Source organism: Macaca mulatta, chromosome 15 (genome assembly GCF_049350105.2).
Source record: "Macaca mulatta isolate MMU2019108-1 chromosome 15, T2T-MMU8v2.0, whole genome shotgun sequence".
Taxonomy (NCBI): domain Eukaryota; kingdom Metazoa; phylum Chordata; class Mammalia; order Primates; family Cercopithecidae; genus Macaca; species Macaca mulatta.
The window spans coordinates 45,976,940-45,994,498 of NC_133420.1; the positions used below are offsets into that span (position 1 = coordinate 45,976,940).

Genomic DNA, 17,559 nt, shown 5'->3' on the forward strand with positions numbered 1-17,559 from the left:
ATAATACGCGTGCAAAGATATTCATACATTCATGATATTTTCTGCAATAGTGTTATTTTGAATACTTGGAAACAATGTAATTTCCACTGTTTTGGAAAAGGTTAAATTATGAAATGAAATTATGAGGCTGGCCATAGTGGTTCACGTCTGTAATCCCAGAACTTTGGGAGGCCGAGGTGGGTGGATCATTTGAGGTCAGGAATTCAAGACCAGCCTGGCCAACATGGTGAAACCCCGTCTCTACTAAAAATACAAAAATTAGCCAGGCAGGGTGGCAGGCGCCTGTAATCCTAGCTACTCCAGAGGTTGAGGCAGGGGAATCGCTTGAGCCTGGGAGGTGGAGGTTGCAGTGAGCTGAGATTGCGCCACTGCACTCCAGCCTGGAGTCTCCCTTTGTCACACAGGATGGAGTGCAGTGGCACGATCTCGGCTTACTGCAACCTCCACTTACTGGGTTCAAGAGATTCCCGTGTCTCGGTCGCCCGAGTAGCTGGGATTACAGGCGTGCGCCACCAAGCCGGACTAATTTTCCTATTTTTAGTAGAGACGGGGGTTTCACCATGTTAGCCAGGCTGGCTTTGAACTCCTGACCTTAAATGATCTGCCCGCCTTGGCCTCCCAAAGTGCTGGGATTACAGGCATGAGCCACCACGCCCGGCCATAATCCAGGATTTTTAGGTGAAAAAAAAAAAAAGAAAAAGAAAAAGAAAAAAAAGAAAAATGGTAAAGGTTGCCCGGCGCGGTGGCTCACGCCTGTAATTCCAGCACTTTGGGAGGCCGAGGTGGGTGGATCACGAGGTCAGGAGTTCGAGACCAGCCTGACCAACATGGTGAAATCCCGTCTCTACTAAAAACACAAAAACTAGCCGGGCGTGGTGGCGGGCGCCTGTAATCCCAGCTACTCAGGAGGCTGAGGCAGGAGAATCACTTGACCCGGGAGGTGGAGGTTGCAGTGAGCCCAGACTGTGCCACTGTACTCCAGCCTGGGAGACAGAGCAAGACTCCGTCTCAAAAAAAAAAAAAAAAAAGGTAAAGGTCTCGAAGGATGCACGCAAAATTTTTACAGTGGTAGACATGGGCGGGGGTGGTTTGGGAAGAAAAATATAATTAATAACTTTTCAATATTTTATATCATTTGAATTTTCCAAAATGAGCATTTATGCTGATATTACTTGTGTAGCTAAAAAAAAAGTTAAGGAAATTTCATCAACAGAATATATCCCAAATACAGCGATAGAAAGACTGCATCAGCTACTTATCTTGTTGATTCTACATTTCCATCTGGCAATGTTTACAAATGCAACTTAATATTTAGATTTAATATACAAAACAAAATATATTTGACATTTTGGAAGAGGGACTGAGGTTAGATACAGTACTTTAAGAATGACCTCACCGAATCACTCTACCTATGTGAAAAGTTTTATGCCAAAAACATACATAAACTGACTGAGGAATCCATTCAACAGTGACGGCTGGAACCTGATTTTCTTTTGTATCCATGCAGTGCCCGGCACATAGTAGGTTAATACTGACTGAATGATGAATGAGTCCACAGTTTAGATCTTTTTAGTAGCACCTACTGATCTGAAAGCAGGAAATTAGCAAGGATAGATGTTTGAAGTTCTTGTTAGTTGCTTTTCAAATGACGAAGCCACGGGGAGGAGCCCCGCTCTTTTTTACTCAGGAGGTTAAGACTTTTGCTTAACAGTTTAGTGGGTTACGTTTTGGTGATCTTTGAGTTGAAAAAGTATTCTATTTCACACTAAAAAGGGAAAAAAGCAAGCGTGTTGTCACTCGTTGTATTATATATATACTTTTTGCTCAGACCAGAGGAGAGGGCTCTCTGATGCAAACGTTTCCTGGTTGTGAAACTGTGAGCAAATCACTCTCTTTATATCCATATTTTCATCTGAAAAAAGCGAATAATGAGTAAACTTTTTTAAAATGCTAGAAATATAGCCATTCCATGTTTCTACAATGAATTTTTCATGTACATTCAATACTAGACGGTCAGGTCGAAATGCACTCAGATACTTAGAGTGTATACAAATTCCAGTCCGGGCGGCCTCTTTCACCTCATTCATCGCCCCAGCCACACCTATGGGGCTGCTGCCGGTACCAGCGGTCGACTCCAGCGCGAAGCGGCCAGAGGCTGGCCCCTGGACGTGCCATCTACAGCCTTGCGCACGCGGGGCAATTCTACCTCGTTTCTGGGGTCCTCGCGGGACATTCCTGCCTACTCTTGGGAGTCGGGTCCCCAAGGCTTTTCCCGCCGGCAGAGGGAGGCATTCAAACCCGGCAGCCCGGGTCTGCGAAGCCGGAAGGCCCGCGGGGCCGCGAGAGGGCGGGTGGGGCGCGCGGCGGAGCGGGAAGCACAAGGCGCGCGCTCCCGCGAACGCAGGAGGGAGGCTGGGGGCGCGCGCGCGCGCCGGGATGAGGGGCCGAGAGGCGGGGTCTTACAGCGACCGCTGGAAGAGGGCGCCCCAGAGCCGAGCCGGAGGCCGGCTGCGAGCCGGGCGAGGGTGGGCGCGAGCGCAGGGGCGGGCCCCGAGGGAGGGCGGGGACGCTGAGGGGGCGGGGGCGGGCCAGACGGGGACGCGCTCGCGGGGTGGGGAAGGCGGGGGCGCGGCGGTGGCGGGAGCGTGCCCGGTCCCCGCCCCTGTTTCCCACTCTCCTTCCACCTCGGACCGGCCGGGGCTCCGCAGAGGCGACGCTCGCTTGTCCCCGGAACCGCCCTGCTGCCGCCGCCTGCTTCCTCCGCTTGCGGTTAGCCCGTCAGTCCCTGCTCTGTGCGCGCCTCCGTCTGGGCCATGGATGGGTAAGTGCTAGGCGGCGTGGCGGCCGCACCGGGTTGCTCTGGCGCCGCTTCCACCCGGCTCTCGGCGGGACGCGCAAGGGCTGGGAAGCCGTGCGCGGCGCCGGCGGCCGGAGGAGCGGCCCCGGCCAAGCCCGACGGTGGGGCTTCCGGGCGTCTCTGTGGGGATCCCGGAATCGCCGAGGCGCGGTCCGCCGCAGCCTCTCTTTTCCCCACGCGGTGCCCGGGACACGTCCGCTCCTTCCCAGCCTTACTCGACACACCCGGGAGCGGAAGAAAGCCCGGTCCGGCCGCGGTGCCGAGGTCCGCCTTCCGCGCCCCGAGTCCGGGGAGCCCAGCTCGGCCTCCCGACACTTCCTCTCAGAAAATGGTGCGCGGCGCTGGGGGAGGCGGAGGCGGCGCGCGGGGCGGGCGTCCTCCTGCCGGGGGAGTTGCTGTTTACCGGCGAGGTGGGGCGAGCGGCCGACGGCGGGTGCAGGCGTCGGTACCCGTCTGGGCGGCGACCTGGTCTCAAGCCGCGGTCCCACGCGGGGTCCCCGGGCCGCCGCGGGACTTGGCCGAGGTCTCCCGACTTGTGCTGTGAGATACGTTAACGTTTTCTCGACATCAGGGATCTGGACTTAGTGACCGTGGACGCTTCCCCCTCACCATTCTCTCTCCCCAAGAAACTTAATGAATTCTCTGCCCGCGTATGTAAAATATGATGTACGAGCGATTTTCGGGGGCCTTTCAAATGCTCAAAAATTTAATGGGGGTCCGTGACCAAAATAAAAAGATTTAGAGTCTATGTATATGAACGGTGCTCTGGGGACTCAGGGATATGGGGTGGGACTTGACATATTTTGGTAATTAAAGTAACAACTATGTTAGGATCTTGGTGAATTAATTGAAGGTTGTAGTGTCTGTACCTACAGATTAAAAAAAAAATCTCCAACTCGGTTTATTCCCTTTATGTATTTGAGGTTTTGTTTGGCTTGTTACCTACTTTCGATGACAAGATTTCTGTAAGGTTGTGGAATATATGCAACTTGCTAGAACAGTAAAAGTCGTTCACATGTTGCCATATAGTTGATAATTGTTATGCTATTTGAAGAAGATGAAATCTTCCAACAGGTTTTGACCTCATTAGATTTCATTTATTTTACTTTCACAATATTAAGTGTATATGACATTTCGGATTGATTCATTTGAATACAGATTGCACACTGCTCCAGATATCGAAGTGGAATTTTAGATTTTATTCATGATTGGGATGTTCTTTATTTTTATTTAATTGAAGCTTTAAAAATTTTCTTAAAATTATAACTTTTGGGTCCACAGTAGGTGTGTATATTTTGGGGGGAATTGAAGCTGTTTTTATTGTTTGAAGTTTCTTCGAGAATATTGTTGAAAACTTATTTCACATTGCCTTATTCAGTTAGATTTTATATGTTGAAACATTTTGTGGTCGTAAAGATTTGTGTCGTACTAATATTTTGGTTCAGGCAGGCTGTGAAATTAGCATTTCATTATGTGTAGTTAATTGTCTGGAGGGTTTGACTTAAATATGGATGCAGGCTATTCTTTTGTGTCATAAAATTTATAGTTTTAATAAAGAGGACTCTTGAATTTTGCGTCTTTGCTGTTAAACTCTAAGATAACTGTGAAGTGCAAACTTACTTTTTGATAGTGTTTAAGAAGTTAACTCTCCCTTCACCCTATTTGTGGTTTTAGAGGTAGTATTGGGTTTATTGGTTTCAATATGCAAGGCAGTTATACAGATACTGACTGGAAGGTAAGTTCATTTGGAAGTTCAGGTCGGAGCATAAGTTGCCCTTTGCATCAGAACCAATAATCGTAGTGTTAAACAATCTTATTTTTTATGCAGCAAGGGTCCAGTTACTTTTCACATTTAAATTTTAGACAAATGAATTTCAAGTTTCAGAAGTTACAAGGAAAAATAAAAAATCCACGTGGTATTTTTAAAACACTTTTTACATCATCTAGAGTCATTTGTTAACTTTTATGAGGTAATGATGACATAGGTTATTAACAATATGTAGAATGTATTTGTAGCTTTCTTCTAGGAGATAAGAAAGAAACATCAATCGAAGACAGTTTCTTGGGGCTTAGAAAAGAAGAGTTTTTGTATGGCAGGACTTTAAAGGGGATTTTCACACCCTGGTCTTAAGGGATGTGGTTTAAGAATACAGTGCATTTTTGCCTTCAGGAGACTAATTAAATTTCTACATTTTCCAACAGCCTGAAAAAGATCCTTCTTCCTTTTTTGGATAGTTAAAAAACAAACCACAAGCCACCAGTCAACATATCTTTCTAGTTCCTCCTCAAATCCCAACTGTCTCTTGTGTGTGTGTATGTGTTCATTTCCTCCTGAGAGATAATTTATACTTAAACATAGTTTTGACGTGATAGAATATTTTTAAAAAGCAAATCTTTGAAAATTTTGATGTCTGAAATGTGATGTTTGTATTTATTTTAGTTCTGAGAGACTGTCTTAACTATATTTTGGTGAGCAATTTTGGGTGGTAAATGCAGATTTGCAAGATGCCTTCTATTTCTGTAAAATCCAAGCACTGGTTTTGTTTCATTTAAAACCTCAGACACGATTATTCATGCCAGTGACTTAAAAGAACAAACTCCGGTGATTTTAAGTTTTGGTTTGGCTTCGTTAAATGAGGGTAAATGGATAAACACTCATTTTTATTGAAGTACGACTATACTTTCCTAAATACTAAAAGATAACTTAGGATTTGTTTCTTGCATTGGTAGTAAGGATTTGCTTTTACACTCTGCTGTTGCTAGACTGTCTCATCATTTTTCTTTGTGTTAATATTTCACAACTCATCCCATTCTTATTTTTATTATTTATTATTATAATGCTTTTTCCCCCTTATTCTTACTATCTCTGTCTTTTAAAAACTTGTTCTCTAACTTTGTTTTCCATTTTCTCTTTTTACTTTTTCCATACAGTGTTGTTACAGATCTTATAACAGTCGGTTTAAAGGTAGGAATCTTTTACTATCCTTTCATACGCATTTTTATATCTTTTGGCATATTTTCAATCTCACCTGTTCATAAAATTATCTGCTTTATTGTGTAATAGTCTTTCATTTTTACTTAGCTTCAAAATAAGTAGACCTGAGGTAATTTTGGATTTTACGTATTTATAAGGAGGAACTATAGTATTATGTATAGCAGTTAAATGTAGCCTAGGCTTAGGCTGGGTGCAGTGGCTCACACCCGTAATCCCATCAGTTTGGGAGGCTGAGGTGGGCGGATTGCTTGAGCCCAGGAGTTTGAGACCAGCCTGGGCAACACCGTGAAACCCTATCTCTATTAAAAAAATAAAAAATAAAAAAATTAGCTGGTCATGGTAGTGCGTGCCTGTAGTCCCAGCTACTTGGGAGGCTGAGCTGGGAGAATCACCTGAGCCCGGGAAGTCAAGGCTGCAGTGAGTATGATTGTGTCACTGGACTCCAGCCTGGGCAATGGGAGTGAGACCCTGTCTCAAAAAAAAAAAAGAAAAAAAAAAAAAAAAAGAAAAAGTGTAGCCTAGACTCTGATTTATCTTTTTACCATGTCCTTTCTTATATCCTCTTTCATGGATGTATCAATGAGAATAATCTAAGCAGGTGACACGTCTTTCTTTAGTGCCTACTATGTGTCAGGTGTTTTACATGTATTTTTACTAATCATAGCAATCCTTCAAGGTGAGTAATCAGTATTCCCATTTTAGAGGTGAAAAAATAGCTTTAAAAAGTTCGTGTCCAAGATGTGGTACACTAGTATTCAAACTCTTGTCTTCCAGGTACCAAAGCCTGACTTTTTTTTCATTATACCAGCTTTCAGCAATGAGAGTTGTGTCTAAAAGGCAAACATCCAGAGAGCTGGATAATTAGTGTTTTATAATAATGATTCTTCTAGGTTTTAAATCATTTCAGTTTTACCGAAGTCTTTTCATTTATTGGGTTTTGTTTGTTTGTTTGTTTGTTTGTTTGTTTTGAGGCGGAGTGTCACTGTTGCCCAGGCTGGGGTGCAGTGGTCCAATCTCTGCTCACTGCAGCCTCCACCTTTGAAGGGGTTCAAGTGATTCTTTTGCTTTAGCCTCCTGAGTAGCTGGGATTACAGGCACACGCCACCATGCCTGGCTAATTTTTTGTATTTTTAGTAGAAATGGGGTTTCGACACGTTGCCCAGGCTGGTCTCCAACTCCTGACCTCAGGTGATCTGCCCTCCTTGGCCTCTCAAAGTGCTAGGATTACAGGCATGAGCCACTGCACCCGGCCCACTTATTGGATTTTTAAATATAAATTAAGTAAACAGTGCCCATCTGTATAAGACTTAAAATATCTGGGTGTTCTAAACGTTCCCTTAGTATTTTAATATTTGATATAGCTGAGTTGAGAATCTAGTTCTAGAAGCCACTTACAGTTCAGATTATTGTAGAAAGAAATAATTCATCTTTGTTTTTATGTATCTTACACATTATAGATTAACTTATGTAAATTTGTTCCACCACTTTGGGTCCATCTGTGTTCATCATCTCTTCTTGCTAGCAAATTTCAGGCTCCTGCTTTATTTGCATTTGTAGGATCTGACAGTGGTGTTCATTCATGGATTTTTGTTGTTTGTTTTTAACTCTGTCACCTAGGCTGGAGTGCAGTGGTGGCATGATCATAGTTCATTGCAGCCTCGAACTCCTGAACTCAAGCCATCCTCTTGCCTCAGCCTCCAAAGTAGTAGTAAATCTACAAGTGTGCACCACCATGCCCAGCTGGGATTTTGCTATGTTGCCCAGACTGGTCTCAAACTCTTGGTCTCTCAGAGTGCTGGGATTGCAGGCATGAGCCACCGCGCCTGCCCTAAAAATATGTCTTGATAAGTTAAAGAAAATTTAAATGTTAGATGCAGGAACCATATTTGAATACAAGATTTGGCTTTCTGACTACCTGCTTTTAGCAAGCACTTGGGAAACAAAGATCAGATCCTACTCTGAAGAGAAGATAAGCTTACTAGTTGATTCAGTAGCAATCTTTATTTTTATAGACTTAGATACTGGGAATGTAAAATTATGCATTATCTGGAGAAATTTCTCTAAGATTGTTCTTTTTGGATTCCATCCAAGGAAGCTTAATTACCAAGTAAATACTAAGAGGCCAATAAGGCTCATAATTCATCTAGATTGTGTGAAAGATAATCTAGCAGTTACTTAATTTCCCTTGTATGCCATCTGAATATGATGACACAACAAATGGTTTCAGCCAGTGGCAAGAGTGGATTTCAGGTTATCTTCCGTAAGTTGCTTTCCTGGATTCAGAAGAGTAATATGAACTTTTAAAAAAAGAATTGAAAATGCTCTGTAGTATAACATAAAATCCATTGTTTTAGAGAAAGAAAACTGAGTTGTTTTTAGAGATTAAGTGATTCACCAGAATATGTTAAGAGGGCAGGGATTTTTGCTATTTTCTTCACTACTGTGTTTCCAGTGTCTGTCACATAATAAGCTCTCAGAAATATTTGATGAGTGAATGAATGCCAAATTGTCACATGGCTAGTTAGGTAGCATACTTATACAGGAACTCAAGCTTTCTCATTTTGCTAGTGTTTTTTTTTTTTTTTTCCCCCTCTATTAGTCATATACTGTGGTGAGAAAGAAATCATTTCATTTTTTAAATTGGAATTTTCTTGAAGACGGATAACATTTTTCAGGCAGCTTAGGACTGTCTTATGTTATACCTAGGTGTATACCTTGGATATTCTTTGTGGTGTTACAATTTTTTGAGCCTTGCCAAAATTAAGAAAATTGGTTTCTGATACTACTTTCATGAAAAATTTGTTTTATTTCTTCATGTAATTTTTTTGTTTGTTTGTTTTTTGTTTTTGAGATGGAGGTGTCTCCCTCTGGTGCCCAGGCTGGAGTGCAGTGGCGCAGTCTTGGCTCACTGCAACCTCCACCTCCTGGGTTCAAGCGATTTTCCTGCCTTAGCGTCCTGAGTAGCAGGGACTACAGGTGCATGCCACCATGCTTGGCTATTTTTTTTTGTATTTTTAGTAGAGACAGGGTTTCACCATATTGGCCAGGCTGATCAAACTCCTGACCTTGTGATCTGCTCACCTTGGCCTCCCAAAGTGCTGGGATTACAGGCGTGAGCTACTTACTGTGCCCGGCCTTCTTCATGTAATTTTTGTATTTTGAAATGCTTATTGGGAAACTGAGATGTATTTGCTATATTTTTTTCTTTCTTTGAAGACAGGCTCTACCTCTGTCGTTGCCCAGACTGGAGTACAGTGGCACAATCATGGCTCACTGCATTCTCCACCTCCAAGGCTCAAATGATCCTCCTACCTCAGCCTCCTGAATAGCTAGGACCACAGGCATGTGCCACCACACCCTGTTAATTTTGAAATTTTTTTGTAGAGACAAAGGCCTCACTATGTTGTCCAGGCTGGCCTTGAATTCCTGGCCTCCAGTGATTCTCCTCCCTCAGCCTCCTAAAGTGCTGGGGTTACAGGTGTGAGCCACCACACCCAAGCATAATTGCTGTCTTTAATTTTGAATTCCTATTTTTTTTTTTTTTTTTTGAGACGGAGTCTCGCTCTGTTGCCCAGGCTGGAGTGCAGTGGCGCGATCTCAGCCCACTGCAAGCTCTACCTCCCGGGTTTACACCATTCTCCCGCCTCAGCCTCCCGAGTAGGGTGAGACTACAGGTGCCCGCCACCACGCCCAGCTAATTTTTTGTATTTTTTAGTAGAGAGTGTTAGCCAGGATGGTCTCTATCTCCTGACCTCGTGATCCACCTGCCTCGGCCTTCCAAAGTTCTGTGATTACAGGCGTGAGCCACTGTGCCCAGCCTGAATTCTTTTAAATGAAGAACCAACTAGATGATAATGAGTGATAACTGTACATGTTTTAAGAACTTTATTATACCATATAAATCAAAGTGTCAGCCTGTGGATAACATGACATTTTGTGTGTCTAGCTTATACTTTTATTATTAACTAGCTGGCTTATTTTAAACTCAAATATTCCTCATAATCCTGGTTATTTTTTCGAAATACTGTCATAGCTATTAGAGTATGATTTTAAGAAAATGATGGTCTTACATACCAAATATGTTTTAGACTTTTTCTGGGTTTTCCTATTTTAAGTGAGTAGATGAGTATGAAAAACTCACATATATGGGAAGGACCATAATTGGCTTCTAGTGATTATCATCTCTGTCACTATATAGAAGAGAACAATATAGCATATTTAAATTAATTTTTGAGGATTAGTTTTCTGTTTGCTTGACCAGGGGTTGGCAAACTACGGCTATGGGCCACATTCAGCTTGCCACCTGTTTTTGTAGTTTTATTCAAACACAGCTGTGCTCATTCATATTGTCTGGCTACTTTTCACACTACAAAGGCAGTCGTAGTTGTAGTGGAGACTGCAAAGCCTAAAATACTTACTCTCTGGCCCTTTACAGAAAACGTTTGCCTGCTGCTGTACTTGAGCTATAGGAAATGTAGAAGGCATTTGCTGCAATCTTTTTCCTTTTAAACTGAGCTGTAATTTACATAGAATGAAATGCACATGTCTTAAGGGTACAATTCAGTAAAATTTGACACTTGTATCCACTACTGTTTCCTGTATACCTCATTCAAGATAATAGAACACCCACTCTAGAAAGTTCCCTGTTGCCACTTTCCAGACCCAGTTAAGGCAGCTGTTCTGATTTTTATCACCAGAGATTAGTTTTACCTGTTTCGTTTGTTTGAGACAGGGTCTCACTGTGTAGCTCAGGTTGGAGTGCAGTGGTGTGATCAAGGCTTACTGCAGTCTCAACTTCCTGGGCTCAGACGATCCTCCTGCCTTAGCCTCCTGAGTAGCTGGGACTACAGGTGCACTCCGCCACTCCGGGCTAATTTTTGTGTTTTTTGTAGAGACAGGGTTTCACCATGTTGCCCAGGCTGGTGTCCTGGGCTCAAGCCATCTGCTTGCCTTGGCCACCCAAAGTGCTGGGATTATAGGCATGAGCCACCGTGCTTGGCCAGTTTTACCTGTTTTTGAACTTCATATAAATGGAGTCATAGAGCATAAAAGCTCTTTGATGTCTGACTTCTTTTACTCAGCAAAATGGTTTTGAGAGTCATCCTTGTACTTGCATATATCAGTAGTTCTTTTTTTTTTTTTTTATTTCTGTGAGTATTCCACTGTGTGAATATAATGCAGGGGTTTTTGCTTCTTAGTTCAGCTAAATCCAGGTTCTTGTGTCACAAACAGGAAAAATTAGGCATGTGGACACATTGAAGGGTGACGAGAGTGGAATTTATTAAAGGGGTCCCGCCAGCCGGCTCCCACCTCAGATTGAATACCAGGCCACTACACTGGAGTTGAAGAGGCCAGGCTCCTCCCCAGCCTGAGGTGCAAATTCCTGGTGGCTCCACCCCCTTCCTCTAGTGTGCATGTGGGCCCTTAGTCTGAGCCACTCCACATTGATTTATTTCGCTTACTGCACGTGTTAAGTGATGGAATTTTTCACTGTGGGCATGTTTAGGCAAGCCCCTTGTGCATAATGACCTGGGCAGGTTGAAGGTTTTCCAGGGACCCTTCCCTCTTTACCTAGCCATTTTACTATCTCCTGACTCTATCAAATACATAACGATATTTAAAAATTCATTCTCATGTTGATGGACATTTGGGCACTTTTCAGTTTGGGGCTATTACGAATAAAGCTACCGCGAACATTTATGTGTAAGTCTTTGGGTATATGTATTTTTCATTCAATCCATGACTAGGAGTAGAATTGCTGGGTGATAGGATATGTATATGTTTAAGTTCATAAGAAATTGTTCAACTGTTTTCCAAAGTGCTGTACCACCTTACACTCTGATCAGTTTTGTATTAGAGTTCAGTTGCCTCATGTGTCAGCCAAACTGACAACACGCTGGGTGTTGTCAGTTTTAAATTTTAGGTATTCTTGTGGACTAGTATTACCTCATTTTTAGTTTTAATTTGCATGAAATTGTTGATCCAGTGATTAGTGGTGGTGAGTTTTTCATGTGCTTAGTAGGCTTTCACTTATCTTCTTTTGTGAATGTCTGTTAAGTCTTTTGTCTATTCTTTTAAGTGTTTTTTTTTTTTATGAGGGAGTCTCACTCTGTTACCCAGGCTGAAGTGCAGTGGTGTGATCTTGGCTCACTGCAACTTCTGTCTCCCAGGTTCAACTATTCTCCTGCCTCAGGTACCCGACTATCTGGGACTACAGGTGTGCAGCACCATACCTGGCTAATTTTGTATTTAGTAGAGACAGAGTTTCACCATGTTAGCCAGGCTGGTCTTGAACTTCTGACCTCAAGTGATCCACCGGCCTTGGGCTCTCAAAGTGCTGGGATTTCAGATGTGAACGACTGTACCAGGCCCTCAACATATTAATTATACTTCCTTTAACATTTGTTTAGTGGTTGCCCTGTACATTGTAGCATATACATTTACTAAGTTTCTGATTTATAATGTTTTCCTTCTCCCTAAATAACTTTTAAAAAACTTTTCTTGTGGGGCATGTCCACTGATAGGAATTCTCTTGGTTTTGTGCTTCTCCTTTACTCCAAGGATGCTTTTTCTCTGCATACAGAATTCTAGGTTGTCTTTTTTTTTTTTCTTTTTCTTTTTTTAAAAAACTCTTTAAATACTTCACTTTCTTTTTGCTTGCATGGTTTCTGATGGGAAAGAAACCTCTGTAATTCTTGTCCCTGTGCCTCCATAAGTATGGTATTTTTTTCTTCTGGTTTCTTTTTGATTTTTCTCTTTTGTTTTCTTCAGTTTGAATAATATGCCATGGTGTGAATTTTTTAGTGTTTATCCTGGTTGGTTTTCTCAGAGCTTCCTGAATCTGTGGTTTGGCTATCATTAATTATGGAAAATTCTTGGCTGTTACTACTTTTACATGTTTCGTCTGCCCTGTACTCTCTCTGTTTTTTTCTAGAACTTATCAGAAAATATTTCATTTCCTTCTGTGTTACCCATTTGAAATTGTCTCACATTTCTTGGACATTCTCTAATTATTTTCCTTTGCATATCAGTTTGGAAACTTTCTGTTGAAATATCTTCAAGCTCATTGATTCTTTCCTCAGCTGTGTCCAGCCTACTGATGATGAACCCATCAGAAGTATTCTTCATTTCTGTTATAGTGTTTTTTATTTCTAGCGAAAATTTCCTTTTGGTTCTTTTATAGAGTGTTCACGTCTCTGGTATATTATCCGTCTTGATTGCATGTTATCTACTGTTTCCATTACAGCCAGTGACATCATGTTGCTAAGCAATCAGTGGGCTTGCTGTCTTATGTGCATAGAGGCCAATACCATGGCACTTTTCTGAGAAAAGAAGAGCTTTATTGTTGTTGAATGGCAAATAAACAGAAGGAAATGCTTAAACCTGTCTCCTCTAGCTGGGGGATGGCATTGGTTTTACAGTTGTTGAGTAATGAGGCATGATCCGAGGTGATTCCGGGAGGCGTGATTTAACTGGATCCTCCCATGTGGTGTCTTTTTTTTTTTTTTTTTTTTGAGACAGGATCTTGCTCTGTTGCCCAGGCTGGAGTGCAGTGGCATGAATCATAGCTCACTGCAACCTTGAACGTGTGGGTCCAAGTGATCCTTCTGCCTCAGCCTCCTCAGTAGCTAGGAATACACGGACATGCCACCATGCCTGGCTAATTTTAAACGATTTTTTTTGTAGAGACTGGGTTTCTCTATGTTGCTGAGGCTGGTCTTGAACGCCTGGCCTCAAATGGTCTTCCTGCCTCAACCTCCCCAAGTCTTGGGATTACAGGCGTGAGCCCCTGCACCTGTTCAGGTGTTTGCTTCTTAATTCAGTCTCCATTCCTTGTTCCCAACTCTTGGGTTCCACCCATGGTTGCCAGCTTGGTTCACCTGGACATGTCCAGGCTATGTGACCTTCCATCTAGGGGTCCATGGCAACTGAAAAACAACTCACCATCTTATTACACAAAGGTGGACCAAGTTGGGTTGGTTCTGTGGTTAAAATAGTTATTTTAAACCATGTCTGATAATTCCAAAATCTGTGTCCTGTTTGAATCTGGTCCTGATGCTTGTTTTGTTTCTTTAGTCTGTGTTTTTTCTTACCTTAAAAGGTTAAAACACACCTTGTAATTTTTTGTCGAAAGCGAGATGTGCTGTATCAGAGAATAGGAACTGAGGTAAAAGGCCTTTAGTGTGAGTTTTATGTTATTCTGGCTAGGATTTTCTTTAGTGTCCTTGTTCTTGACCCCTCTGTTAGAGTCTGAGCCTTGCAGCTCTTTGAGCTATAATCCTTTGCTATACTAGACCCCTGAGATGTGGCGGTAACGCGTTGGGAGTGGGGAGGCATTTTATAGCCTTTTGGTTAATATCAGCCGTTTCCCAGGACTGTGCCTGTGCCTGTGCCTGTGCCTCTGATATGTGACTTTCACTAGTGTTTCAGTTTTTTTCCGCCTTAGGTAGGCCAGGTAGACCAGAAGGGGCTGGAATTTAGGAAATACCCTTTCCCTAGATTGGACAAAGTAAAGTTTTTTGAAAACATCAGAATAAGACTAAATTTTGGAGGAAGCTCTTGCTCTTGGTTGTTTTTCACAGTGGTTACTGTTCCCCCTCCTCCTGCTAGAGACTGGAAAGGGCCTTTGTTTTTTTTTTGGGGGACGGAGTCTCGCTCTGTCACCCAGGCTGGAGTGCAGTGGGGCGATCTCGGCTCACTGTAGTCTCCACCTCCTGGGATCAAGCAATTCTCCTGCCTCAGCCTCCCAAGTAGCTGGGACTACAGGTACACGCTGCCACGCCTGACTAATTTTTGTATTTTTTAGTAGAGACAGGGTTTCACCACATTGACCAGGATGGTATTGATTTCCTGACCTTGTGATCCGCCTGCCTTGACCTCCTAAAGTGCTGGAATTTCAGGCGTCTTTTAATACCTTCACCTTAAGAACTTGGTGTAGGATTCCTGGTAAAGCCTACGGAAGTATGGGGGCCCTTAGGAATACAGGCTCTGAGGGTTTCTTACTTGTATGTTAGTTCTTACTCCAGCAGTTTGTCAGAGTTACCATTTAAGTAGTCCTGTCAAAAAAATTTTTTTTTTTTTTTTTGAGATGGAGTATTCCTCTGTCGCCCAGGCTGGACTGCAGTGGCACGATCTTGGCTCACTATAAGCTCTGCCTCCTGGGTTCATGCCATTCTCCTGCCTCAGCCTCCCTAGTAGCTGGGACTCAGGTGCCCGCCACCATGCCCGGCTAATTTTTTGTATTTTTAGTAGAGACAGGGTTTCACTGTATTAGCCAGGATGGTCTCGATCTCCTGACCTCGTGATCCGCCCACCTCAGCCTCCCAGGTGCTGGGATTACAGGCATGAGCCATCGTGCCCAGCAAGTAGTCCTGTCAATTTATAGTTCCAGCAGATTCTGCTGCAGACAAGGATACCTCGATTGTGACTCTGGATTCGGCAGTCTTCAGATTTTGATGTGGTGATTTGCCTAATGACCTTACTGTTCAAGAATAGCTGATGATTTTTAGTTTGTTCGGTTTTTTTTTTCCCCCCAGACTAAGTCTCGCTCTGTTGCCCAGTCTGGGGTGCAGTGGCGTGATCTCAGCTCTCTGCAGCCTCCGCCTGCCAGGTTCAAGCGACCTCCTGAGTGGCTGGGATTACAGGTGTGTGCCACCATGCCCAGCTAATTTTTATATTTTTAGCAGAGACAAGGTTTCGCCATGTTGGTCAGACTGGTCTCGAACTCCTGACCTTGTGATCTGCGCCCCCCATCCTCTCCCCCGCCCCCGGCCTCCCAAAGTACTGGATTACAGGTGTGAGCCACCATGCCCGGCCAATTTTCTTTTTGTAAAGGCAAAAGTGACAGCTTCCAAACTGACTAGGAAGTCCTACCCATTCTTTCTTTTTTTTTTTTTTTTTTTTTTTGAGGCAGAGTTTCGCTCTGTCGCCCAGGCTGGAGTGCAGTGGCCGGATCTCAGCTCACTGCAAGCTCCGCCTCCCAGGTTTACGCCATTCTCCTGCCTCAGCCTCCCGAGTAGCTGGGACTACAGGCGCCCGCCACCTCGCCCGGCTAGATTTTTGTATTTTTTAGTAGAGACGGGGTTTCACCGTGTTAGCCAGGATGGTCTTGATCTCCTGACCTCCTGATCCGCCCGTCTCGGCCTCCCAAAGTGCTGGGATTACAGGCTTGAGCCACTGCGCCCGGCCCATTCTTTCAAATAGGGTTTATATCTCTATTACTGAGTGTAAGAATTCTTCATATATTGTGAATGTAAGTCCTTTGTCAGGTGTATGTATTGTGAATATTTTCCTGTCTGTGGCTTGTCTGTTCATTTCTTAATGGTGTCTTTTGATAAATAGAAGAATTTAATTTTGATACATTTAATTTCTTTTCCTTTTAGGTTATAACTTTGTATATGTCTCATCTAACCAAGAAATCTGCTTATTCCAAAGATGAGAAGGAAGATTTTCTCTTTTATTTGCTTTAAGAAGCCTTGTAGTTTTAGCTTTTATGGTTTAGGTCTCAGATGAATCTCAAATTTATTTTTGTGTATGGTGTGAGTAAACAATCCAGGTAGTTTGGCACCATTTGTTGAAAAGATTTTCCTCTCCAGACTGAATTGTGTTGACACTGTTATTTGAAAATCAACTTACCATATGTGAGTGGGTCTGTTGCTGCATACTCTGTTCTTATCCCTTGATCTAGTTTTCCATTCTTACGTTAATTATCACACTGTCTTGATGACAAGGGGGTTATAGTATGTCTTAAAGTCAAGTCAAGTAGGCGCTTCTGTTTTGTTCTTATCGAAATTGCTTTGGCTGTTCTAGATCATTTGAATTTCATTTTAAAATTTAAAGTCAGCTTGTCATATTCTATAGAAGAAGCTGTGATTTTCCCTGGCATTGCTTAAAAATCTATAGGTCATTTGACATTTGACATTTTAGTTTTTAAAATGTATTTTTCTTTTTTAAGTTTTAATTGACAAAAATTGTATATATTAATGATAGGCAACATGTTTTGTAATATACATTGTGGAATGACTAAGTCAAGCTAATTAACATATGCATTATCTCACTTATTTATCATTTTTTCTGGTGATAACACTGAAAATATATTTTTTTCTTTTTTCTTTTTTTTTTTTAAAAGAGAAAGGGTCTCGTCCTCTTGCCCAGGCTGTATTGCAGTGGTGCAATCATAACTCACTGCAGCCTTGATCTTCTGGGCTCAAGCGATCCTCCCATCTCAGCCTCCTGAGTAGCTAGGACTATAGGGTGTATGCCACCATGCCCAGCTAATTTTAAAAACTAAAGTGTATAGTCACCATGTTAAACGATTGATCTCTCTAACTTATTTCTGCTAACTGAAATTTTGTATCCTTTGACCAAAATGTCCCCAGTTTCACTCCCAACCTCTGGTAACCACCATTGTACTTTCAGCTTCTATGATTTCAGCTTTCTTAGATTGTACATGTAAGTGGGATCATGTGGCATTTGACTTTCTGCACCTGGCTTATTTTACTTAATGCAGTGTCCTCCAGGTTCGTCCATGTTGTCTCATGACAGGATTTCCTTCTTTTTAAAGGCTGAATAGTATTCCATTGTACGTGTATACCACATTTTGTTTATCCATTCATCCACTAAGGGACACTTCGGTCGGTTTCATATCTTGGCTATTGTGAATAATTCTGCAATGAACATGGGAATGCAGATGTCTTTTCGACATACT

General features: G+C 42.7%; 1 protein-coding gene across 18 annotated transcripts in view; it reads left to right on the forward strand.

Moving 5' to 3' along the window:
- The first annotated feature begins 2,671 nt into the window (after window positions 1-2,671).
- The window catches only part of PTBP3 (polypyrimidine tract binding protein 3), a 116,183-nt gene continuing 101,295 nt past the window's right edge, over window positions 2,672-17,559 (forward strand). For 8 of the 18 annotated variants that reach the window (XM_077968327.1, XM_077968328.1, XM_077968330.1 and 5 more), the window contains exon 1: window positions 2,672-2,821. Coding sequence is in view for 5 of the 18 variants with exons in the window: in XM_015117062.3 (XP_014972548.1) it covers window positions 2,814-2,821; window positions 5,789-5,822 (42 nt within the window). In the remaining 13 variants the exon portion in view is untranslated. Of the gene's footprint in view, window positions 2,822-2,885; window positions 3,524-5,788; window positions 5,823-17,559 lie in introns of those variants that run through there. The other 10 variants (XM_015117062.3, XM_077968333.1, XM_015117063.3 and 7 more) reach the window with 8 other exon arrangements.